The sequence below is a fragment of the Parasteatoda tepidariorum genome, chromosome 10, assembly GCF_982258835.1.
Source record: "Parasteatoda tepidariorum strain Cologne lab strain chromosome 10, Ptep-v5.0, whole genome shotgun sequence".
Lineage (NCBI taxonomy): Eukaryota > Metazoa > Arthropoda > Arachnida > Araneae > Theridiidae > Parasteatoda > Parasteatoda tepidariorum.
Genome location: NC_141764.1, coordinates 50,334,657 through 50,360,804, shown reverse-complemented (window position 1 = coordinate 50,360,804; position 26,148 = coordinate 50,334,657). Strand labels below are relative to the sequence as shown.

At 28.1% G+C, this 26,148-nt stretch overlaps 1 protein-coding gene across 1 annotated transcript in view; it reads right to left on the bottom strand.

Annotated features, from left to right (window-relative positions):
- The window catches only part of LOC107455703 (uncharacterized), a 64,908-nt gene that overhangs the window by 9,873 nt on the left and 28,887 nt on the right, over positions 1-26,148 (bottom strand). The window contains exons 13-18 of the mRNA XM_087153213.1: positions 3,513-3,694; positions 2,311-2,416; positions 2,032-2,201; positions 899-1,013; positions 639-790; positions 136-250 (exon numbers count right to left, since the gene is read on the bottom strand). Coding sequence (XP_087009339.1) covers positions 136-250; positions 639-790; positions 899-1,013; positions 2,032-2,201; positions 2,311-2,416; positions 3,513-3,694 — 840 coding nt within the window. The remainder of the gene's footprint in view (positions 1-135; positions 251-638; positions 791-898; positions 1,014-2,031; positions 2,202-2,310; positions 2,417-3,512; positions 3,695-26,148) is intronic.

Sequence of the window (26,148 nt, the reverse complement as noted above, 5' to 3'; positions counted from 1 at the left end):
GATAAAATTTGAAAACAATCTTTCGAAGAATATGTAATAACACACAAAAAAAAATTTTAATTATTTTAATTTGGAAAATAATTACTGTCGGAAAGAGAGAATTTAAAAATCATCTAAACATTCCAATCTCTGTACCTTTTCGATCATGTCTTCCTTGACGACCTTTCCATTATCAATTGCTTCCTTTACTTTTTCCAAAATTTCATCGAAGTGTTCTCTCAATTTCTTTCCGAGTTCAGTTTTGGGGTCCCTGAAATAGATAAATTAACTTAGACCGTTAAAACATAATTTTGTTAAAATCTAGAAACATAATTTTGTCAGATTTTATTTCGGTTTTACTATTATTTCTACAAAACCTGAATGCTGCTTTGATTAAAATATACAAAGATATTATTGAAATTATTTAATTTTTTTTAATTCCTGTAGTCCAATTTGACAAAACTCAAGTTTTATCAATTCATAACTAATAACCATTTGCGATTGCAGTTCTCAGTTTCTAATTCTTATTGAGTATCAACAAAACACAGCCGCAAAGGTTTAATCAAAACTCTAATCAAAAAGTACTGAAAAAGCGCCTTAATTATTTCGACTTAATTTGAAAAAGAAATTATTTTCGAGAACATGCGAAAGATAGTTACTCTGCGTAAGAAACTGAGTCTTTCAATCCAAGTCTGTCCAAGATCTTTTGCCAGTAGTCCTTAGCTTTCTCCTTCAGCTTTTCAATGAGCTCTTTGGCTTTGTCGCCGAGGTCAACCTTCAAGTCCTTTAGCTTTTCTCGGATTTCCTTCAACTGTAATAATTATTTAAATGAGTTAAAAAAAATCTATTAAATTATTTAAATTAATTAAAAATAGTTTAAAAATCCCATGTGTTTTAATAATGAGTTTTTGTAACCTACTTTTTTGAGGGTATCTTCACGAAGTCCTTTGCCATTTTCAAGAGCTTCCTTCACTTTCTCCAAGATTTCATCAAATCTCTCTTTAAGCTTCTTCTTCAAATCTTCCTTGACGTCACTAAAATAAATAAAAAAAATTTAATTATGAAAAAAAGAACAATTTACATATTTAAGGTATACCTTGCTCAAGGAAACACTTTTTTGATGAATAACTGAAAATTTAGTTAATTTCATATTTTTTAAGGAGGGTTGGATTTTCAATTTCCGGTAACCACCAACTGGAGCACCTATGCAAATCTATGTCTTTAATACATGCCTAACAAATCAATATCTATAAAATGTGTAGATGGCTACCGTAGATATAGTTTTCCAGTTTTTTTTTTTTCAAAACTTTTAATTAATGTTTAAAGGCCAAATTTCTGATATAATTGTTTCGATTCTAAGTCATAATTTCAAAAGGCAATTTTTTAAAATCTAAAAAATTCTTGATTACAATTCTGCACAGTTTAAAAAAATTTTTACGTATTGAGCCACAATATCGTTCAAACTCTCTGTAACTTTAATAAGGTGCAAGTTCCATATTATCGCTCTTCTGAAACTATAATATGGAACTTTAATCCGGAATTTTTTACAATGTAAATTTTCCTGAAAATGACAAAAAGTTAAATCTCAAAAGAAAAAACTAAAATTTTAAATTAAAAGTTTGCAGTTTCTCAGAAAGACAAAGTTAGCCATTTAAGAATACACTAAATCGAATCATAAGAGTCTCTATTTTACTCTTATAGTAGTATTAATACAAACTGGAAAAAAAAACAATAAATCACATTTTTGTTATGCGGAAATTCGATACCTGACTAGATTATAAAATATTTGTCTCAGTTAAATAAATTTTAAAAAAGGGCAAACATTTTTGATATGTTTAATAAGTTACGAGGAAAAAAAAGATTACTGTTAATCCATCTTTTTCGTGAATCGTATCGGCGTTTCATTATTGCAATATATGACTTTCATAACATTGTAATGTATGTTATATCTTCATTCTATTTCCTTTTCACTAAATGAATAATTATTCAGCTTGCAAAGAAGTCAGATATTCAATTTCAATATTTCTAGAACAAAGGATTGCAATAGCATACTCTTCTGTAAAAAAGAGGTCACAATCCTTAATAGATCTTTTACTTCCACCAAATATGTCTAAAAACTTTAGAAGACCTCCATACTTCCTCTTCAGCTTCTCAATAAATTGTTTGGATTTTTCACTCAAAGGTATGGATTTTTCCTTCATTTTCTGATAGATTTCGCTCAACTATAAAAAGTATGCAATTTTAAAATTGGAGGGTGCACGATGCATAATGCAAAAATGCATTATGCGTAGATTATTTAAAGACTATGTTAGTTTTAAAATAATTGTTTACTTTGTGGTAGATGTTGGTAACCATAGTTTCTCGATTCATCCAAGCAAATTTAAATTTTTCTAAAAGTTCTTGAAACCTGTCTTGCAGGCTTCTAGCCAACTCACTGCTAAAAAGCAAAACCCACTTCAATATTAAAACCAAACCTATTTTATTTTAAATTGTAAAACAGCATTTAAATTTAAAAACCCCTATTTTTTTATCGGATCTGGATCTCTCTCCGACTAATTTCTATAATATTATAATATATGTTATAAAAACTAATCATCTAAAGTTATAGAACAATATCTTGAAGTGGAGATCTTAGTATAACGACATGTTTATACTAAGATGAAAATTTGGAGAAATTGAAATAATAAGCTTTAAAACTCAGTGAAACAACAGAAAGTTATTATAATTAAAAGGTTGATGAAGTAAATTTATTTCTTGTTATGAAATGTCTTTGAACGTGGTTCTAATATGTAAATTAAAAATATTTTTTTATTGTTGCATGCTATTAAACATGGAAAGAATTTTGAAAACTTACAACGAGTAAATTAATGCAACCTTTCATTAAGATCAAATTCACATAACCGTTTTTTGCGTAAAAATAAATAGCAATTTTTAAAACATTAATAGCGGTTACTCTTTTGACTTTTATTTTTATTTTTTTAGATCTCTCATCATCATGTAAAATTAACTAAGCAATTACATTTCTAAAATATGTACAGAAATTATGGTGTTCATAAATAAGATAAAAAAAGTGTTAATATTTTTCCAGTCTAGTTTAGCGCCATGTTTTTGCAACACCAATGCCATTCGTACTTTAATGATATAAGTGCATTATGTGAACTTTTTAGTAAAAAAAAATTAATTATTATTTAATAACAAGGTAATTTTTATGATTGCTAATGGGCACTTTCCATCAGGTAGTATTACATTCAACTTCACAACATCCAATTTTTTTGTTAGGAACATATTAACTTGTTCTTCGACATTTATCGGCGAAAAATTGCTTTTTTATTTCTACGATTTCTTTATGTTTAATGCCTTATGTAACTAACAGGCACTATTCCCTAAATAAACACAATTTCCTACTACGTACTTTACTTCGTAAATTTTACGTATTCGTACTCATATTGTTTTTCATAATTCTAGCTTATCATTTTTACCTTAATTTTCTTTTGAAGGCATTATTTTAAAAGCATAAGGAAGCAATAGCTTACTCTTCGGCAAAAAGAAGTTCAAAGTCATCGAAATCCTCAACAGATCGCTTGCTTCCACCAAATTTGTCCAAAATTCTTTTCCAGAAACCTCCTGCCTTCTCCTTCAATTGTTCGAGGAGTTCTTTGGCTTTATCTCCCAGAGGAATAGATTTCTCTTTCATTTCCTGGTAGAGGTCCTTCAACTATGTAAAAGTGTTACATTTTTAATAAATATGGTACAACATGCATAATTTTAAATCTGGTGTCAAATAATTTACAATAAAAGGTGAACTTACTTTGGTCATGACGTTGGCTGCGATGGTTTTTCGGTTCTCCCAAGCTTCCTTGAGTTGCTCCAAGAGTTCCTGAAATCGTTTTTGCAAATCACTACCTTCATCGCTGGAAAAGAAAATTTGTATAATTAAGAATCAATAATTAAATATTTGTATAATTAAAAACCCAATGTTTTAAACGACACTTATGTGCCGATGACTTATAACTGATTACAGACGTCCATATACTGAAATAATGAAACGTATTTTCATCGTTTGTTAAAATATAATCACAAGAGTTTTTAATATTTTAAAACTCTTATAGAATGTTAAATTGAGTTACATGAAATTAATAGTTTTTATGAAGAAAATTAAACTCTTGAAATTGTCACAAAAAAGCCTTAAATTTTGAAGTAATCTAAGTATGTCAAAAAGGCCTAGTGATTAAACACTTGCGTGAATATCCATATAGGGTTAAAAAGTTTCAGTTATGAATTATATGAGATTTTTAACATGACATTTCAATGAAATAGTTTATCACTTACTCAGAATATAGGCTTACGCAGCCAAATTTTGTGAAGATTATTATGTACTTTGAGAAAATTATTAAAATCTAATCTGATAATTGCATTTATTAAATATAGTACTGTCCAAATTAGTTGCTGTATTGTGTCGGTCGAAATATACCTGATATATCCTCCGAAAAAGTAAGGAACATATGTTTCGAATTGTTTAAATAAACAGTAATAAAGTCTTGCTACATTTGAATTTGTCAACAGTATTTCAACAAACTCCAACAAAATTCTTTTATAAGTGATTACTACTTACTCAGCGTAGGAAGCTTTGTCCTTTAGTTTGTCCAAAATCTTTTGCCAGTAGTCTTTGACTTTGTCCTTGAGTTTATCAAGAAGCTCTTTGGCGTGCTTGCTGAGGTCGACACCCAAGTCTTTCAACTTTTGGCGGATCTCTTTCAGCTGTAAAAAAAAAAAAAAAAATTATCGTTATTTTTTTTTTAGAATTCCTACAGTTTTTCATATATTTCTTACAACTGCGTAAACAAATAAAAAAAAAGCTTCTAGAACTTTCTTAAAGTAAATTCAAATATAAAAGCTCGATCTTCCACTTTAGAGCGTTGCTTTTTAAAAAGTATATATAGTGGCATTTAAATATCATTTGAGAATTTTTTCACCAAATTTAGGCAAACAATTATTATTTCTATGCAACTATTCTATTGAAGTTTATCCTAATAAAGCATTTGAGTTTCTGAATAAACAATCAAACACATCAAAAAGCTGCGTTTTCAAAACACATGTGTTGTTTAAAAAACTTTAACTCATCAAATATAGACGAAACCAATTTTTAATTTCATTACGTTGGAATTTCCACACTGTATATTAACTATATAATTGTGTTATAGAAACATAGAAGATATATATCTTTTCTTTTAACATTTTTATCAATCGCAACAGTCAAAATTATTATCAGCCCTTTTGTAAGCATAATCATACGAAATTTACCTTTTCAATTGTGTCTTCCTTGACAGTCTTTCCATTTTCAAGAGCTTCCTTCAATTTTTCCAAAATTTCATCAAAGTGTTCCCTTAATTTCTTTCCTAGTTCAGTTTTAGGGTCTTCACTAATAAAGAAAACACAAAATAAATCACTTTTTTTTTAAAAAAAGCAATAACATCATTGTTTTGGAATTAATGGCTTTTGCCATAGTTAATTACTATGTTATTTTAGTTTAATTCATACTCATTTCATTTTAAGCTCATATTAAACTCATTTATTCATTTCAATTTAAAATCCCTTATCCATTTGCTCAATAATTTATTAATTTTAATTTAAACTAGCTTCTCATTCATTCATTTTCATTTAAATTATTTTTTACTCAAATATTCACTTATTTTAATTTAAACTCATTCATTATAATTTAAACACATTCCCTTTAATTTAAACTCATTCATTTCAATTTAAATTAATTCATTATTCATTTTTTATTCATTATCTTTCAAAATCAATTTTGATTTATTTGTAATTTATTCATTCACTTTTAATTAAACTGATTTATTCCTCCTTTATTGATTCGTTTTTAATTTAAAGTCATTTATTCGCTTTAAATTAATATTATTTATTCATTTTAAGTTAAAATCATTCATTCATTTCAAATTAAACTCACTTATTACTCGTATATTCATTCATTCATCTTAACTAACTTATTTGAATTTAAAAAAATTTTTTTTTCATTCATCCATTCATTTTAATTCGACTTTTACCTTCATTCATTTGTATTTAAACTGATTTATTATTACTCATTTAATAATTCATTTTTATTTAAACAAATTCATTCATTCATATAATTTTCAGATTTATTCATTTCAATTAAAATTCATTCATTCATTCCATCTTATTCATTTTCCATTGTTTAAACTCATATTTATTTTATTGAATCATATATTATTCACAGTAATATTATAAACTTACTCAGCTTCGTAGCTGATGCTTTCAAGGAAATCTTCAAGTTCACTGTAGGCAACAGCTGTAAAACAATTATCCAAAGTCAGTTTTTAATATATTAACATATTTTTAATATAATTAGTTTTAAAGCAGTTTCTAAATTTAACTTATGTTAATTCTTGGCCATAGATGGCGTCACTGGAAAACAAAAACAATCGCACCCCCTATGCCTTAATGGCATACGTCAACAACAACAACTTTCTGTTTATTTTTGTATAACTTAAAAACATATTAGTATGTCATACTTTGAAAAATAATAGACAAAATTTTTATAAAATATTTCCTTTTTGTAAGGTTTCACTTAAAATTGAACTCATAATTTTTTTTAAAAAATTCAATATTATAAATAGTTTTAAACTAAAATATAATTTTTTAATCTAATAACTAAAATTTAAGTTATAAACATTATCATTTATTTTTAACAGTATTAACAGTATGACTGTTTACCATTGTGAGTTGGAACTGGTACAGCGGCTGCTAGGGCTAAGCCCGCGAGGAAAAGCAACGCGAGAAACTTCATGGCGCTGGAAAAAAAGACAGAAACTAATTAATAAACACAAAAATATGAAAATAATTATCAAAATGAAAAGCAATTGAAAAAATATTTGATTTTAAATATTTTTATTTATTTTTCATAATATCATTTGTTACACCAAATTCAATACCAAAAATACCGAAAAACTTTTTTTTTACCAAACAACTTTATTATTATGTCGTAATTAATTAATGAAAACACAAAATAGTTTTAGTATTAGTTGATATTTCTAAGCGCATAAAATAAGCTGAAATTACACTGGTAATTCATAAGAAATATTCGCCTGTATAAGTATCAAAAAAGAAATATTTAATACTTTAAATATTTTTCATAATTCAATCTAACTTATTTTTGCTTAAAATTATTCAAATTTCTGCACAAATACCCAATCACGAGATTAAGAATATAGCGCGCTTGTCCCAATCATTAATTTTTGCGGTTAATTGTAAGATAAAGCTAATAAAATCAGTTCAATTATAAATTTTTGTTTTTTATTGCAAGAAATTCCTCTGGTAATTTAAAAGAAATATTCGCCTGTATAGGTATAAAAAAAAAGAAATATTTAATACTTTTAATATTTTTCATAATTCAATATAACTTATTTTTGCCAAAAATTATTCAAATTTCGACACATTACCCAATCAGGAGATAGGAAAAATAGCATGTTCGTCCTAATCGTTAATTTTGTTGTTAATTCCAAGAGAAATCAAAGTATATAAATTCATTTCGATAGTTGTTGTTAATTATAAGATAAATCAAAGTTGATAAATTTAGATCGACCGTTAATTTTTGTTGTTAATTATAATATAAAACTAATAAATTCAGTTCAATCATTAATTTTTGCTGCTAATTACAAGATAAATCAAAGTAGATAACTTCAGCTGTTGAAAGTTTTAGTATCTCATTTAAATGTAAATAGTTAATTTTCCTTTGTATTAATTTAAAAGGTAGCTCGTATTCTAAAACTTTTGATTCGAGAAAAATCTGCGATGAGAATTTGTAATACTCTAGAAGATTTAATTTTGAGAAATTATTTTGACATTTTTTGTTGCAAAATCAGAAGCATTTTTAGTTTAACAAACATTTTTTTGTAGAAATACATTTCAAAAGTATAAAACGATAGATAAAATGTTCATTCAAAAGCATACAACACTCAAAATAGCAAATAAATTTCAGAATTCAATCCTAAATTGCAAACGATTACAAATAAAATGTAGTAGTAAGTTGTTGTAATTATCAAGTTAATATGAAATAAAATAATTCAGTTTCAAAAAGTTTCCATTGTTTTAGAGATTTCTAATAGCAGTTAATTATGTTTTTATAATTACATAAGTACTAAAATTTTTCCTGTAATTTGCCTATGAAGTATGAAATATTCCTTTAAATCTCTCTAGTCATCTATAAAAATTTATTCCAAGTAAAATGTTTTGACGAAATTCATTAAACAGAAGATAGTTTTACGAGTACAAGAACTAAACAATTACATTATAATTAACATTTTTCAAACAAATTTTTTCTTTAAAAAATTATTTTGCTAAAATATTTTATTTATTTTACACAAACGTTAAATAAAAAGAACGAATGAATGAAATGAATACTAGATTTTTTTTTTTTTACCTTCGATTGGAATATGTACAATTAAGAGCAGAGAACAAATGAAATTTAGAACCAAATATTCTGTATATTTTTGTAAAACCACTCAAAACCACTCAGTAGATGGTCAAAAGAGCTTATTATTTGTCTAACAGACTAATGGAAATTCATATCCTTTTATCATATATTTAAATGAGAAAAGAAATTTCGCTTCATTGACGTTGAATTATCCGAAACGTTGTTTTTAAGTTTTTCATCAGTGTGGAAATAGGAACACAGAAACAATGCTTTGATTTAACTCGATATTACTGAATGAAAAAATAATAATATTTGTAATGGGGACGTACCGCTACGTATCTTAAAAACCAACACAGCCATTTATGATAAATATTACAATACTATCAAATACTATAATTTGTACAAAGGCTTAATTTACCACAAAATTAACAATACTGAAAAGTTTCTGAATATTGTTTTCTCTCCAATAGAACAACATAGAAAACTATATATAGACCATAAAAAAGTGTCTATGATGTATTTAGGACGCTTATTGCATGTATGCGTGTTTTTTTTCATGTAAATTATTATATTTATTCAATTATAAAAAATATTATCCAATAATCATATTATATCTTTTAATAATATGAAAAGAAATATACATTTAAGATTAACGATAATCTTCGAAATATAATTTTAAAAAAATTTCAATAAGCTATTTCCTGGTATATTCTTTTAGGTAAATTAACTTATGATTAGCCTTTACAGTTATTGAAAAAATTTATTGTTTCTATTTAAAATATCAATAATAATTTTATTTCCTTGGCGCAGAACTTTTATTAAACATATTTTTCACACTTTTTCTTTATTTTGTTTCAATTTTAGTCAAATTAAGTTTAGAATATTATATTTAGCATTTTAGTACATTAAATACAGCATGAAACAATGGTTTCTTTTCTCAGTTAACCTGTTTGGAACCATGTTTGGAAGATTTCACTTTTAACAAGTGAAATCCTCCAAACATGGTTCACTTCCAAACAATAATTTTTCCAAACAATAATTCTTCCAAACAATTAATTATTGAAAAAATTAATTGTTATTGTTTAAAAAATTTATAATAATCTTATTTCTTTGTCGCCGAACTTTTATTAGACATAATTTTCATGCTTTTTCTTTATTTTGTATTAATTTCAGTCAAAATAAGTGAAGAATATTATATTTAGCATTTTAATACATTAAATACAGCATGAAACAATGGTTTCTTTCGTCATGTTAAAAATGAAATCTTCCAAACATGGTTCGCTTCCAAATAATAATTTTTCAAATTTTCACTTATTTGTAGCTATTTAGAGCTAAGAGAAACAGTTATTCGTCATTGAAGTTTCTTTAACTTACAAAATCAATAATTGAAAACTTTTGGATATGAATGGGAAAAAAATTTCGAACTACTTTTTTTTAATTTTATATTTTAATGCAAATATAATTCCCATAATCTAACAGATTTTTAGTAACTATTAGACTGTTTTCAAGAATTAAAAAACACCAAAATAATTTTTGCTTGTAATTAGAGGGGCAGAAAAAAATATATAAGAGGGACACGGGTGTCCCATCTACGTCAAAAAGTTAATAATCGTATAAAATCATTATTAAGTTTCATTTGTAATAAAGAAAGGGTACTTGATTGGTAATCATTACCTAAAATTCTATAAACTTATTTTTTCTTAAACATTTAAAAACAAATCTGTTATAAATTTAAAATTATATCATAATAAAATTATATAAGTAAAATTATATAATAAAATTATGTAACAAAAAAAATATATAAGAGGGAATCGGGTGTCCCATCTACATCAAAAAGTTACTAATAGTACAAAATCATTATTATGCTTCCTTTGTAATAAAGAAAGGGTACTTGATTGGTAATCATTACCTAAAATATTATAAACTTATTTTTTCTTAAACATTTAAAAACAAATCTGTTATAAATTTAAAATTATATAATAATAAAATTATATAAGTAAAATTATATAATAAAATTATGTAACAAAAAAAATATATATAAGAGGGAGTCGGGTGTCCCATCTACATCAAAAAGTTACTAATCGTATAAAATCATTATTAAGTTTCATTCGTAATAAAGAAAGGGTACTTGATTGGCAATCATTACCTAAAATATTATAAACTTATTTTTTCTTAAACATTTAAAAACAAATCTGTTATAAATTTAAAATTATATAATAATAGAATTATATATGTAAAATTATATAATAAAATTATGTAACAAAAAAAATATATATAAGAGGGAGTCGGGTGTCCCATCTACATCAAAAAGTTACTAATCGTATAAAATCATTATTAAGTTTCATTCGTAATAAAGAAAGGGTACTTGATTGGCAATCATTACCTAAAATATTATAAACTTATTTTTTCTTAAACATTTAAAAACAAATCTGTTATAAATTTAAAATTATATAATAATAGAATTATATATGTAAAATTATATAATAAAATTATGTAACAAAAAAAATATATATAAGAGGGAATCGGGTGTCCCATCTACATCAAAAAGTTACTAATCGTATAAAATCATTATTAAGTTTCATTCGTAATAAAGAAAGGGTACTTGATTGGCAATCATTACCTAAAATATTATAAACTTATTTTTTCTTAAACATTTAAAAACAAATCTGTTATAAATTTAAAATTATATAATAATAGAATTATATAAGTAAAATTATATAATAAAATTATGTAACAAAAAAAATATATATAAGAGGGAGTCGGGTGTCCCATCTACATCAAAAAGTTACTAATCGTATAAAATCATTATTAAGTTTCATTCGTAATAAAGAAAGGGTACTTGATTGGCAATCATTACCTAAAATATTATAAACTTATTTTTTCTTAAACATTTAAAAACAAATCTGTTATAAATTTAAAATTATATAATAATAGAATTATATATGTAAAATTATATAATAAAATTATGTAACAAAAAAAATATATATAAGAGGGAATCGGGTGTCCCATCTACATCAAAAAGTTACTAATCGTATAAAATCATTATTAAGTTTCATTCGTAATAAAGAAAGGGTACTTGATTGGCAATCATGCCTAAAATATTATAAACTTATTTTTTCTTAAACATTTGAAAACAAATCTGTTATAAATTTAAAATTATATAATAATAGAATTATATAAGTAAAATTATATAATAAAATTATGTAACAAAAAAAATATATAAGAGGGAATCGGGTGTCCCATCTACATCAAAAAGTTACTAATCGTATAAAATCATTATTAAGTTTCATTCGTAATAAAGAAAGGGTACTTGATTGGCAATCATGCCTAAAATATTATAAACTTATTTTTTCTTAAACATTTAAGGACAAATCTGCTATAAATTTAAAATTATTTCTGAAAACAATAGTAGTTCTTTTTATGTTTCAATTTTTCATCTATGCTAATGGGTAAGAGGAAATAGTACTTACTAGTTTGCCAGTAATTCCTCAAATGTGAATAGAGAATGAATCGGAGTGGGTATTTATGCGAGAGAGATTGTACCTTTGGACGCACAAATCTCCTCATATCAACACCTGTAATTATCTAAATCTTGAATTAAAACGTATCGGAACATTGTGTAAGGCTATGATGAGAATATGACATCTGCATTAACACATTGATAAAAGAAACATCCTCCTCAATGACTTGCTTTTTTTTGTCACTTTTTTCAAAATATCAGAGTTTTTAAAATTAGAAATACTTCAAAAAGGACAAATTTTTATAGCGTCAACAATTTTTATATAAAGTCCTTAATAATGTGTAGTATATTTGATGTCCTCCAAGCATAAAACGACTGGATAAAAATTGTACTAATCTTTTCCTGCAATACACTATTTTTTCATTAAAAACCGCTGGAAAACCCGGTTTTTTAACACTAAGAAGCCAGCATGATATCTGCATTAACACAATGATTAAAAAAAACATCCTCCTCAATGACTTGCTTTTTTTGTCGCTTTTTTCAAAATATCAGAGTTTTTAAAATTAGAAATACTTCAAAAAGGACAAATTTTTATAGCGTCAACAATTTTTATATAAAGTCCTTAATAATTTGTAGTATATTTGATGTCCTCCAAGCATAAAACTGGATAAAAATTGTACTAATCTTTTCCTGCAATACACTATTTTTTCATTAAAAACCGCTGGAAAACCCGGTTTTTTAACACTAAGATGCCAGCATGATATCTGCATTAACACAATGATTAAAAAAAACATCCTCCTCAATGACTTGCTTTTTTTGTCGCTTTTTTCAAAATATCAGAGTTTTTAAAATTAGAAATACTTCAAAAAGGACAAATTTTTATAGCGTCAACAATTTTTATATAAAGTCCTTAATAATGTGTAGTATATTTGATGTCCTCCAAGCATAAAACTGGATAAAAATTGTACTAATCTTTTCCTGCAATACACTATTTTTTCATTAAAAACCGCTGGAAAACCCGGTTTTTTAACACTAAGAAGCCAGCATGATATCTGCATTAACACAATGATTAAAAAAAACATCCTCCTCAATGACTTGCTTTTTTTGTCGCTTTTTTCAAAATATCAGAGTTTTTAAAATTAGAAATACTTCAAAAAGGACAAATTTTTATAGCGTCAACAATTTTTATATAAAGTCCTTAATAATGTGTAGTATATTTGATGTCCTCCAAGCATAAAGCGCCTGGATGAAAATTGTACTAATCTTTTCCTGCAATACACTATTTTTTCATTAAAAACCGCTGGAAAACCCGGTTTTTTAACACTAAGAAGCCAGCATGATATCTGCATTAACACAATGATTAAAAAAAACATCCTCCTCAATGACTTGCTTTTTTTGTCGCTTTTTTCAAAACATCAGAGTTTTTGAAATTAGAAATGCTCCAAAAAGGACAAATTTTCATAGCGTCAGCAATTTTTATTTAAAGTCCTTAATAATGTATAGTATGTTTGATGTCCTCCGAGCATAAAGCGCCTGGATAAAAATTGTACTAAACTTAACCGCTTATTAAAAACCGCTGAAAAAACCGGTTTTTAAGGTGAGGTTAACACTCACACTGCTAAAATTTCAATTCTAAAATTACGGTGAACTAACCGGCAGCAGTCTGTCCATACAATTAACCGTAAAGTTTACTATAGAGAACATTTTTTACCTTTACGGTTTTGAAACTACATGGGAAAAAACAGAATTACAACTAAAAAAAAATGAATACGAAACTATGCGGTTTTTTAACCATTTACAATAGCAAGATTTCAAAACCGCAAAAAATAAATTTTATTGGACGTTGGAACTAGGGTTTTCTCTAAGCAGTGGGCATCGGAGTTAGGTTGTGGTTGAGTTGGGTCTTATCAAATGAACCGTTGAATGAGGTTTATTTAGTTCATTTGGTTGTTTCACCTTTCGTAAGAGACGGGAAATACTTGATTTTTTGTGTTAAGCAGCTTTATAGAGCTGCCATCTATTCATTAATGAGAATATTGAATTCTAATAGTCCAGGGTTACAAATTTTGGAGTGCAGGTCACAGGGAACTCTTCATATGTTGAAGGGAATGGAAAAAATATTGTGGTGTTAACGCTGGGACTCGAACCCTGGTTCTATCAGTCATAAAATTAATAGACTAGCCTCTCTGCAATAAGATGCAGCTGCAAAGAAGTGAGTGACTTTATATGAGTCGCCGAGTTGATGCAGTAAAATTTTGGTTGTTTAACCGCATTAAGTGAAAGCAGTTTTTCTCACGTTTAACACTTTTCAACGTCACGTTCACCGTTTGAATACCATCTTATTTCTGTTTTGTTTGAATGAGTGAAATAACAATGAAATAAATTTCAATTTTAGTATTTTCTTCGAGAAATTTCTTACAGTACGAAGGGTTAATAGAAAACTTTTATCTACCAAGGTAATTAAATTAATACATGATGGTATAAATAAGCAATTGCGAAACAAAAACAAAACACTGAGTGCTAATTATTAAATATTAAAAACTGGAAAAAAATTCTACCTTAAATCTACCTTAAAGATCTAGATATAAAGTGCACAAAATAATTTAAAAAAAGGGAGCATCTTAAATAACTTTTGATCTAATGATCGGATTTTCACGTACTGTGACTCAATCTTAGTTTTCTTAGGGTCTTACCTTAAATATGCTAACTAACTAGAGTAGACGATATTTTAAGTAACAAACTCAGACACGCAAACGTACTTTGTTTATAAACTATAGTGTATCTTGCCTAGTCTTTTTCATAACTTTTAGAATTTTTTGCTTTCTGAAGTGGATGATTAACCCCTTCCTTCTCGCTCCCGTGAAAATGACGGGGTGAGATTTCGCCTGCTATTTCTCGCTCCCGTGATATTGACGGGCTGGAGTGTTCAGTGGTAACGCGCCAATAAGAATAAAACAAATCCGTTTCTTTTTCCCGGAAAACATTTGATTTCTCATTTTACGCACCAGATGGCAGTACCAGGATATTTTTAAGCTAATTGTAGATAGTTAGTTTATTTTAAACTAGTTGCAGCACTAATCAAATACGTAATACAAATACAAAAGCCAAAAAATAGGCACTTTCATGACCGTTTTCTTGAAAAATAACCGATCGTTAAGGGGTTAAAACACAACATTTAGATTTATTAATGTGCATTTGTTTGGGATATTTTCTAAACCATGTATTTTAAAAATAATTGCTTTTTTTTAGTGTACTCATTATTTGGTGTTATTAAGTTAATTATTTTATAGCCGTCATTCAACAACAGGGCCGATTTTGGGCTTACGACTACTACGTTCATCTCAGTAGCCTTGTAATTTCGAGCCCAATCTAGAAGACAAGGGAATTCCTGAATCAAGTATTGGAAGAAATTCGCCTCCGTAGGACTTTTATCTAAAGAAATCTATATCAAAAAATATCTAAAATAATCTTTTCTAAAATATATCTAAAAATAAAAGAAAATAATAGATAAAATATGTTTAATGAAAACAAAATTTTTTAATTGCATTAAAATTCTTCTTTTTTTTTTATACCGAAAACGGAAAACGTAAAAGTGCAACACATTCGTAATAAACTTCTATCACCACTGAAAACTCCACTACATCTTTCAAAAGTGATGCTCCTTGCGATTTTCTTTTTCACTGTACCAAAAACAAAATCTTTTCCACTTAAAAAATAGGTCATATTAAAATTTTTATATCATTTTAGTAAGTTGAAGTAAACTTGTGTGTTGGAAATTATGAAATAAAAACGAACATTGTAAAAAATTCCCGATCAAATTACGGTAAAAAGTCCTCAGGATATGGTACTGTGGAACTCAATTGTGGTACTTTTATTGTAAAATCCATTTTTACCGGAACATGTTAAGGAACACAAAATCTAACACACCGTAATTTTTACTGTAATAAATACCGTAAAATTACGGAATAATTCTAATTAAATAATTATATTTCTGTAAAAATTACGGTATAAATACCGTAAAATTACGGAATAATTCTAATTAAATAGTTATATTTCTGTAAAAATTACGGTGTAATATTTTACTTTAAAAATGGATATTACGGTAAAATGAATATTGTAGATGATGCTCTCTAAGTGCCGGTATTTCATACCACAAGTTGATTCGAAATTTTTTGCCTTGTTAAAACACATATAGTTTTAATAAAAAAAAGAAGTACAATGTATTGATTATTGAGTGTTTACGGAAGATAATTTCTGGTACCACTTTCACATTAAATCTCAGCACTTAAATCAGATTTATTTATTTTTATTTTTTTTTTAGAATTCTAAACTTTCCAGGTGTTGATATCTCATGCTTACACGTCTAAGCGTGCAATCTTATAGATATAACTATCTTATTCAAATAAGTTTGTGAAATAAGTGGCAAGCAAGTAAGCATACTACTTTTCAAACATATAAGATTTTAACGTATAAATGTGTAAATGTTAATTAATATATCGTTGTAATAAAGTACCAATTTTTCCCCAAATTTGCTTACTTCAATTTTGTAAAGTTAAAAAATTATATACGTTAATTTATTTATTTATTGAAAATAAAAACAAGAAATTTTTCGTTTACGACTACTTTTAGGAAAACTTAATATAAATTAACTATTTTAAAACGAAATGTATAATATTCTTTTAAGTTTATATTTTTAGTTTTTTTTTTTTTTGTAGAGTTTTAAATAATTCCCTATTTGTTGTTAATGTGCAGCTGAGGTTCAAATGCTGCTGCTATTGTTCAAATTCTTAGTTATTTTTTATTTTGTATCTAAAATCATTGTAAAAAATAAGGAAAAAAAGCTTAAAATTTCTTTTAAAACATTTGGCTGTAAAATTTAAAACTAAGTGTTAAATTGATTAGTGTGGTACCTAATTTTTTTCTTCCAAATAAATAATCCTAATTAAATTTTCGAAATTCTACTTCTAAATAAATCTCTTAGATTCTAAAGAAATTAGTGGATTCCTTATTTAATCGGTAGTAACAGATGGAAAAATAATGGTAATCAGTAGACTATTTGTTCCTCATGCTGCACGAAAATTTTTATGATGAAAACTAAACTGAACTCCAAAATATCTAACTAAAAGCATTTATAAAATAAAAATGATTGGTCAAAAAAATCTATACATAAACCACTTAATTCCGTGTCAATCCCAATTTAAATTTTTAAAAAAAACTTTCAGTTTTAGGAATAAGGGCTATCTGGTTGAATAAAGAAGAAATTGGTTCTCCATTTAACATAATTTAAATTTTAAAAAAACTCTCAATTTATCAGAGGAATAAAGGCTGTCTGTTGAAACAAAGAAATGATTTCTCTGTTAAATATAATTTAAATTTTTAAAAAAAACGCACACCTTATTCGTGGAATAAGTACTATCTGGTGGAATAACGAAATTTTTTCTATGTTGAGCGTTATTTCAAATTTTAAAAAAATCTCAATTTGTCAGAAATAGCATGTCTATTAGAGCAAAAAAATTGGTCCTCTGATAAAAATAATTTAAATTTTTAAAAAATCCCAGTTTATTTGTGAAATAAGGAGTACTTGATAAAATAAAGAAATCTGTTCTCTATTGAGCATAATTTTAAATTTAAAAAATTCTCAATTTATCTGAGGAATAAAGGCTGTCTAGAATGTATTCTCTGTTAAGCATAATTTAAATTTTTAAAGTTAGCTCAATTTGTATTACTAATAAAGATTATCTGGTGGAATAAACAATTTTTTATTTTTATATTTTTTATATTATTATTTTTTATATTATTTTATAATTTTTATTTTTCATAATTTAAATTTTTTTAAAAAAACTCTCAATTTGTCTGAGAAATAAGGCGTATCTGGTATAATAAAAAAATTTCTTCCCTGTTACACAAATTTTTAATTTAAAAAAAAAACTCAATTTTTCTTGTGTAATAAGAGTTATCAGGAGGATTAAAGAAATTGATTCTCTACTAATCTTAATTTCAATTTTCTTTAAAAAATCACAAGCATAATGACTTTCTGGTAGAATAAAGAAATTCAAATCTCAATTTATGACAGTTCCAGTTTCAAAACAGATTCTGTACTTAATTTACATGTTGAATTCTTTTAGGGCCGTCCACTAATGATGTCACACTTGGAAGAAGAAAGGGAATTAATGAGATTGTGATGCATTTCGCCTTCTGTTGCATTTTGAAGATTACGAAGTTTTAACAAATCAATAACATAAAAAATCGGTTCGCCCCCAGAATGTAGATGATCCCCCCCCCCCAAAATGTAGGACCGTCACCCAGAAGATGTGCCGTAACATGGAAAAACACTTTCTACCTGCAGGCAAATTCGTTTTTCTTCTTATCAGCTTTATAAACATATACCCCCGTGGTCTTTATTCATTGTACAACACGCTAAAAGGGCCGGGATGACCTGGTCGGCAGGGCGCTCGACCCGTGTCCGAGAGTTCGTAGGTTTGAACCCCACCGGTCGGTGTAGTAAATGGTGACTGATGCACGTTAAATCTGTCGAGTCACGAATTCCCCCTTGTTCCCATAACAAATCAATACCTCTGGGGGCACTGGATTGGAGATAGATCGTTCTCTGATTCAGGTCAAAATTACGATCTGTGGATGAATGAATGGATGTATGAATGGGTCATCCCTATAAATGGGTGTGACATATGGATGTGGCAGAAGTCGAATTCTTGGCCATAGATGGCGCCACTGAAAAACAAGAACAATCGCGCCCCTCTGCCTAAACAGCCATACGCAACAACAACAACGCGCTGGAAAAAAATGGATTAACTTGAGTAACTTTTGATCTCATGAACGGATCACCATGTTCTAGGACCCAATCATAATGGATCGAAGAGGTCACTTCAAATATGCTAATTAGTTAGTACACATAATATTTTAAGTAACAATATCAGACATAAAAACGTAATTTCTCTGATTAAACATACTATTTTTTTTTCGACGGATTCGAATTTTCAACCATCAAAATACGGGTGGTAACCGTAATCTGGGAAATATGGTCAGAAAAACGATCTAAAGTTAGGACCTGCTGATGTTAGGAATGCTGATTTCACTTTTTGGGGATTTCGCCATATCTTGATAACTTTTTAAGTAGGCCGGGATAGCCTGGTCGGTAGGTCCGAAAATTCGTGGGTTCGTACCCCGCCAGCCGAAGACGGTGTAGTTGGTCCTCACGTAGTTGGTGACTGATGCACGTTAAAATTCTGCCTAGTCGCAAAGTCCTCCATGTCTCCATAACAAATCAATACCTCTGGGGGTACTGGACTGGAGATCGATCGTTCTTTGATTCAGGTCAAAATTACGATCTGTGTATGAAAGAATGGATGTATGAATGGGTCCACCCTATAAACGGTTGTAACGTATGGGTGTGGCAGAAATCAAATTCTCGGTTATAGATGGCGCCACTGGGAAACAAGAACAATCGTACCCCTCTGCATTAACAGGCATACGCCAACAACAACAATAGAGTTTGTTTAAAAAAATGTTGCGAAAAACTTTTGTGGCAACTTTCTTCACCAAGACTGCATTGAATTTATTGAAAATGAAAGCACGAAATCACCTCGAATAATTTGTTATTGCCAAACATTTCTTTCTTTTGTAGAATGACTGTTTCTTCAATATAGAATGAAGACTTTTCTCTCGCTAAAATCCCATTAAAAAGTCATGAAATAAAATAATATAAAGGGTTTTTCTTATTTAGTTTGTTTATTGCATCCAAATTACAAGAGTAAATAGACATGAATATTTAGAAAAACAACTTTACCTGTTAGCTTTATAATCGAACTTATTTAAAATGCATTTGGAAAGCAGAAAAAATACACAATGAAAATATTAATAAATAATATTTGTAGAGAATATGGATTTGCAAACATTTTCATCGTTTACGCTTCGATCTTACTACTTCTGTTGTGTTCTTAAAATATACACAAATGAAAATTATGATTACTAAATATGTCTTAAATAAGAAAGAATTATGTATGTAGTAAAATGAAGTTAATAATTATGGTGCAAATTTTCTTGTTAAAACTACTCTAGACACGAATATCGCAAATGCTAAACATTTTCTGTATACGAAAGATTTAGTCATGCCAGTAAATGCAGAAGTTAAAATTTTTTTGCTCACACCTATTTTAAACTACATAAAATGAAAGCAGTTAAATATTTTTTGAATGTAAGGTAACTATTTCTGTTCAAAAAGTTAGTCGATTTTCTTTCCGACACCAATTTTGAGCCACGTGCAAAATATTAATAGAATTTCTGGATACTATTCGAAATTCATTTCTAGAGGCCGTCCAGTATTGGTTCTCAATATTGTAATTGTACTGTAGAATTTCTGGATATGAAGGACTTACTATGCGAAACTTTCTTCACGAAGCAGGTTTGCCCGTGTGGCAAGTGGCATTAGAACCAACCAACCAACCAACTTTTTAAGTGTATTGAAAAAGTTTTGCTCAGAATTATAAAATTCGTTTATCCAAAGATAATCCCATTCAAAAAAAATAATAAATACCTATTTTTTATTATTTAATTTAATAATAGTCAAAATATTTTAATTATAAGATATTGTAGGGGAAGTCTTGGTTTATTTGTATTTCTTCCAATTCACATAAATAATGAAAGACTAGAAATTATCTAACTCTAAATATTTATTGAAAAGGACAAAACACATAAAAAATAAAACAAGAATAAAAAAATACAAGAATTTGGAAGAGGGGGTTTTGGGCTCGAATTAAACGTCCGTACTTAACGGCGGTTCCTGGCAGACTGTCTTAGTTCACCGCCAGAGTCGCTGTAGTGGGGGAAAGAGGAGAGTTTGTCACAATATGCAATTGTTTACATCATTTTAAGGAATACAATTTTGCATGACAAAGTACAAATTTTTAGCAGAAGCAGTCGAATAGTTCCAAGAAATAGAATTTTTAATGTGCGACTTTTTAAAAATTCAAACTCTCTCTGGCTTTTCAACCTATTTCGCTCTAATTTTGTGTATTGTCTAATTTCTAATTTTGCTCATTGGTAGTATGGTCTTTTTCTGATGAAATTCAACCTCTGATATAGTTTGTGCTGGCTCTTCCTGCTTCGATCGTGATCTTTTTCGATTAACACTATTGAGACGATCCCTTTTCAATCACCTGTGATAATTCGTTTAAAAAAGACTCGATTGCATTACATTTGAAATGTGTATCACAAGTATTGATTCGTTGTGTTAGCTGAAACTCTTTAAATTTGTACCGTACTCAAATAACGATATTCTTAACACGTCCAAGACCACTCTTGCAATTTTTAGTGCGGTACATTTGAAGTCTCTCGCGCAATTATTTGACGATTCGATTCAATTATGACTTTCATTTGGTCGCCATCAACTTCTGAGGGTCAGCTAGATCACTGGTCATCCTTGGGTAAAAATTCTTCAAAACAAAATTTTTCAAACCTATTCTGACTCGTGTCTTCTCTTAAACAATCAACACTTATAAACTTCACATATTTCTTTGTGGGACGCAGCCGCATTTTTTACTTTACGAAAATAAAAAATAAAATGTGTTGAAAATGCTTATTTTTTCCTCTCCGTGTTAAATCTGACTGTAAACTAATGGCTGCAAAAATATGACATGGAATTTGTTTCTTTAGCAATTAAAAAATGGCGACTATTAAACCTAAAAAGAAGGAAAATTTTAACACTGACAAAGGAATAACTAAGCAAACATAACGACATTTAATGGTGCAACCCAAATTACCTTGAATGCTTGTTTTTTTTTCCAATGCCCACCTGGAGAATGACCTAGGTCATACAGTCATCTGAAGGGCAGATTTGTTGGCCACTCTTTCAGGGACACCATATTAGATGGGCCTACGTTGCTCCCACAGTAAGGACAGATAGTACAGAGAATGAAAGAACATCCATGCCTCACCCAGGATTTGAACCCAGAACCTTTCTGATGCAAGGCCAGTTCCCTGACCCCTACACAGGCCGGTCGGCTGTTACCTTGAATGTAAGCCACATAAGATTGCGATTTACTTTTACAGGGTGCTGAAAATGAGGAAGCATTGTCGATTGCTACCATTGTTTATATTGCGTAATTGTTTCTCAAAGGATTGACAAGATTTCAAAATCTCTAAATTCCATTAATAGAGTTTCTCAAATAATTGACAAGCTTTCAAAATCTCTAAGTTCCATTAACAGAGTTTCTCAAATGATTGCCAAGATTGATTTCAAAATCTCTAAATTCCATTAATAGAGTTTCTCAAATGATTGACAAGATTTCAAAATCTCTAAATTCCATTAATAGAAAACTATAAATTACTTTGTATCCACAGATTTCAGTAGCATATTTATTTATTTCATGCTAAAACATCATTTTACTCTCCATATGACTTCCTTTTTCGACAAAATTCAAAAAATATATATTAAGGACGGACATTACCATATATCTTGAATATGAACGTGTTTCGCACTTGCAGAGTGCTGAAAACGAGAAAACATTATTGATTACTTGCATAGTTTATATAACGTAATGCTTCAAAAATGTTTCACAAGATTTCATGGTCCCTAAAAGTCCTCGAAAGTAAAAAAATAAATTACTTTGTACTCAGATTTCGTTATCACATTTATTTATTTCTTGCCTAAATTTTAATTTGCAATCTATTTCACTATATTTTTGCCAAGTGTTCGAAAAATAAATACTTAGGTCCTTAGTATTTATTTAAGGACTATTAGTCCTTAGTCTAAGAGCGGTATTTACGAAACACCTTAAACATTAACCACTTAAGACTGTTTTCTACTTTTACAGGGTGCATAAAAAAGGGAAGCATTACCTATTACTAACATAGGTTATATTATGTAATTATATCTCAAATATTTGACAAAGGTTTTAAAACCTCTAAATTCGATTGAAAGTAAATGTCAAATTACATTGTATCAGCAGATTTCGGTAACATATTCATTTATTTATTCCTAAATATTAATTTGCGATTTACTTTTTTGTGACAAGTGTTCTAAAAATATATATTAAGGACTGTGATTACGAAATACCTTGTATATTAACCACATAAGACTGTGTTTTACTTTTAAGTGACCCTAAAAATGAGAAAGCATTGTCGATTATTACCATAGCTAATATCATGTAATTTAACCCTAAAAATGAGAAAGCATTGTCGATTATTACCATAGCTAATATCATGTAATTATATCTCTAATATTTGACTAGATTTTAAAAACTGCAATTTTCGTTAACTTTAAATTGATTTGTATCAACATATATCGATAGTATTTATTTATTGCATAGCATTAATTTGCGATTTGACTTCTTTTTTGAGAAGTGCTCTAAAAATATATATTAAGGACTGTGGAAATGAAACACCTTGTGTATTAACCCCACAAGACTGTGTTTTAATTTTACAGGATGTCGAAAAATCGAAAGTATTACAGATTACTCTTGTAGGATTTATTACGGAATTATTTCACAATTATGAGACAAAATTTTATGTTCTTTAAGTGCCATCAAAAATAAATTTTAATTGGTAAATCATTTTACAACAATGTATCGTTTTTTTCTTAATACTTTCAAGCTTAGAATTTTATTTATTTCATACACGAGCAATCTCAATATTATTCAGTGCAATTTCAGCTTGGTTAAGTTGCATACAATAGAATGCTTTAGCAAACATAACTAAAAAAGCGGCTCTGAAAGAAAAGCATTAACCATTTAAATGTTTACTTAAATATGAATTCAATAACTTTTGAATCAATTGTGATTAAATACATAAAACATTAAAGCGATTTTCGTCTTGTACTTAAATCACGAAACTAATTTTTCTTCTTTAAAAATAAATATTGATTTCGTTTTTAAATCCAGAGATATTTGGAAGGCTGCATTGAAATAGTTTGAAAAGGAAATCACGAAATCACCTTGAATAATTTATGTTATTGCCAAACATTTCTTTCTTTTGTGGAATGACTGATACACCAATATCGAATGAAGACTTTTTTCTCGCCAAAATCCCATTAAAAAGTCGTGAACTAAAATAATATAAAGGTTTTTTGTATTTAGTTTGTTTATTACATCCAAAATGCAAGAGTTATTAGACATGAATATTTAGTAAAACAGCTTTACCTATTGGCTTAATAATCGAACTTATTTAAAATGTTAATGGCAAGCGGAAAAAATACACAATGAAAATACTAATAAATAATATTTGTAGAGAATATGGATTTGCAAAACTTTTTATCATTTACGCTTCGATCTTACTACTTCTGTTGTGTTCTTAAAATATACACAAATGAAAATTATGATTACTAAATATGTCTTAAATAAGAAAGAATTATGTATGTAGTAAAATGAAGTTAATAGTTATGGTGCAAATTTTCTTGTTAAAACTACGCTAGACACGAACATCGTAAATGCTACACATTTTCTGCATACGAAATATTTAGTCATGCCAGTAAATGAAGTTAAAAAAATTTTACTCACACCTACTTTAAACTACATAAAATGAAAGCAGTTAAATGTTTTTTGACTGTTAGATAACTACATATTTCTGTTTAAAAAGTTAGTCGATTTTCTTTCCGACACCACTTTTGAGTCACGCAAAAAATATTAGTAGAATTTCTGAATACTATGCGAAATTCATTTCTAGAGGTGGTCCAGTATTGGTTCTCAATATTGTAAGGTATATCAAATTCAGAAGACAAGTAAAATAGCTGTAACCCCCACACAAAATATTGTTATAATTTTTGGATATGAAGGAATCACTACGCTAAATTTATTTCAGGAAGTGATTCAATATTGTAGGGTAAATCAAGTTCAGAAGACGAAAAAAATCATTATAAAGAAACACGATTTAATTAATAAAAACATGGAACAGAATACCACAAAGATGACTGCCATTGCCTTACAGCATTCACTATTCATATCAAACTGTTCAAATTGTTCGAAAGCAATAAAAAGTTTCTCTTCTATGGCGTCAGCGCTACTGTCAAGCTTTTTACTGGTCAAGGTTTCTCTTCAAATTTAAATAGGAGACATTATCTCTTGGTGTACTTAGAAGTCTCATGACCTACGTAAAAATTTATCTGCAAGATGTATGGCTTCTAGAGTTGAAGGAATTACTCCAACTGTAAAATGAAAACCATATCAATCACGATACTCAGAACTCATCATTGAAACTACATAAAAAATATCTAAAAACATCTAAAAATGAAGAAATTAATCCAATTGTGAAACGAAGCACATAAAACAGTGCTAAGAACTCCTAATTTAAAATTCACAAAAAAATGTTTCTCAAGATCAGTGACTACTTAACACGAAAGAATTACTCTAATTGTGAAATAAAGAACTTATCACAGTGATAAGAACTCCTAATTTAAATTACGCACAAAAAAATAACTTGCAAAATGGATGGTTTCTAGATAGAAAAAATTAAACCAATTGTGAAGTAAAGAACTCGACTCGAATTACACAAAAAATTTTCTGCAAGATTATTGACTTCTTGCCATGAAAAAATTACTCCAATTGTGAAATAAAAAGCTTATCACAGTGGTAAAAACTCAAAACTCCTAATTTTAATTGCACAAAAAGTTATCTGCTAGATATATGACCTCTAGGTATGAAGGAATTACTCCAATTGTAAAATGAAGTATTTGGATTGCACAAATGTTCTTCAAGATTAATGACTTCTTAATATGGAGAAACTACTTCAATTGTGAAAGGAAAAACTGAAGCCTATGCTAAGAACTATTTAATTTATGCAAAAAATTATCTGCAATGTGTGATTTCTATGTATGAAGGAATTACTTCAATTGTAAAATGAAGAACTTTTCAATCGCTATGCTAATAACGCCTGATTCGAATTATACAAGAAATGAACAAGGTAAATATATATTTTCTGGACACGAGGGAAGATTTTTGCAAGTTGTTCTTGAAGGTCTTGGCGTGAAATCTGAGTTTCTTAAGATCTTAATTGTAGAAAGTGCCGCAGAAGCCTTAGCGGTGGTACATGAAGGAGATGCAGACATGGCTTGGACTTATTTGTTACAGTACTATGAATACTTGGAAAAAGTCGATTTCAGTATGTCTTACTTTATTGCTTCTTTCAGCTTCGGAATTAGCAAATCCATTCCTCTGGAAACTAAGTTTTCTTTCCTGTATCCCTTTACTATTCCAGTTTGGATTTCCTGGCTATTAGTTGCTGTGTTACTGCCATTATCTTACAAGTTTTTGGTGAA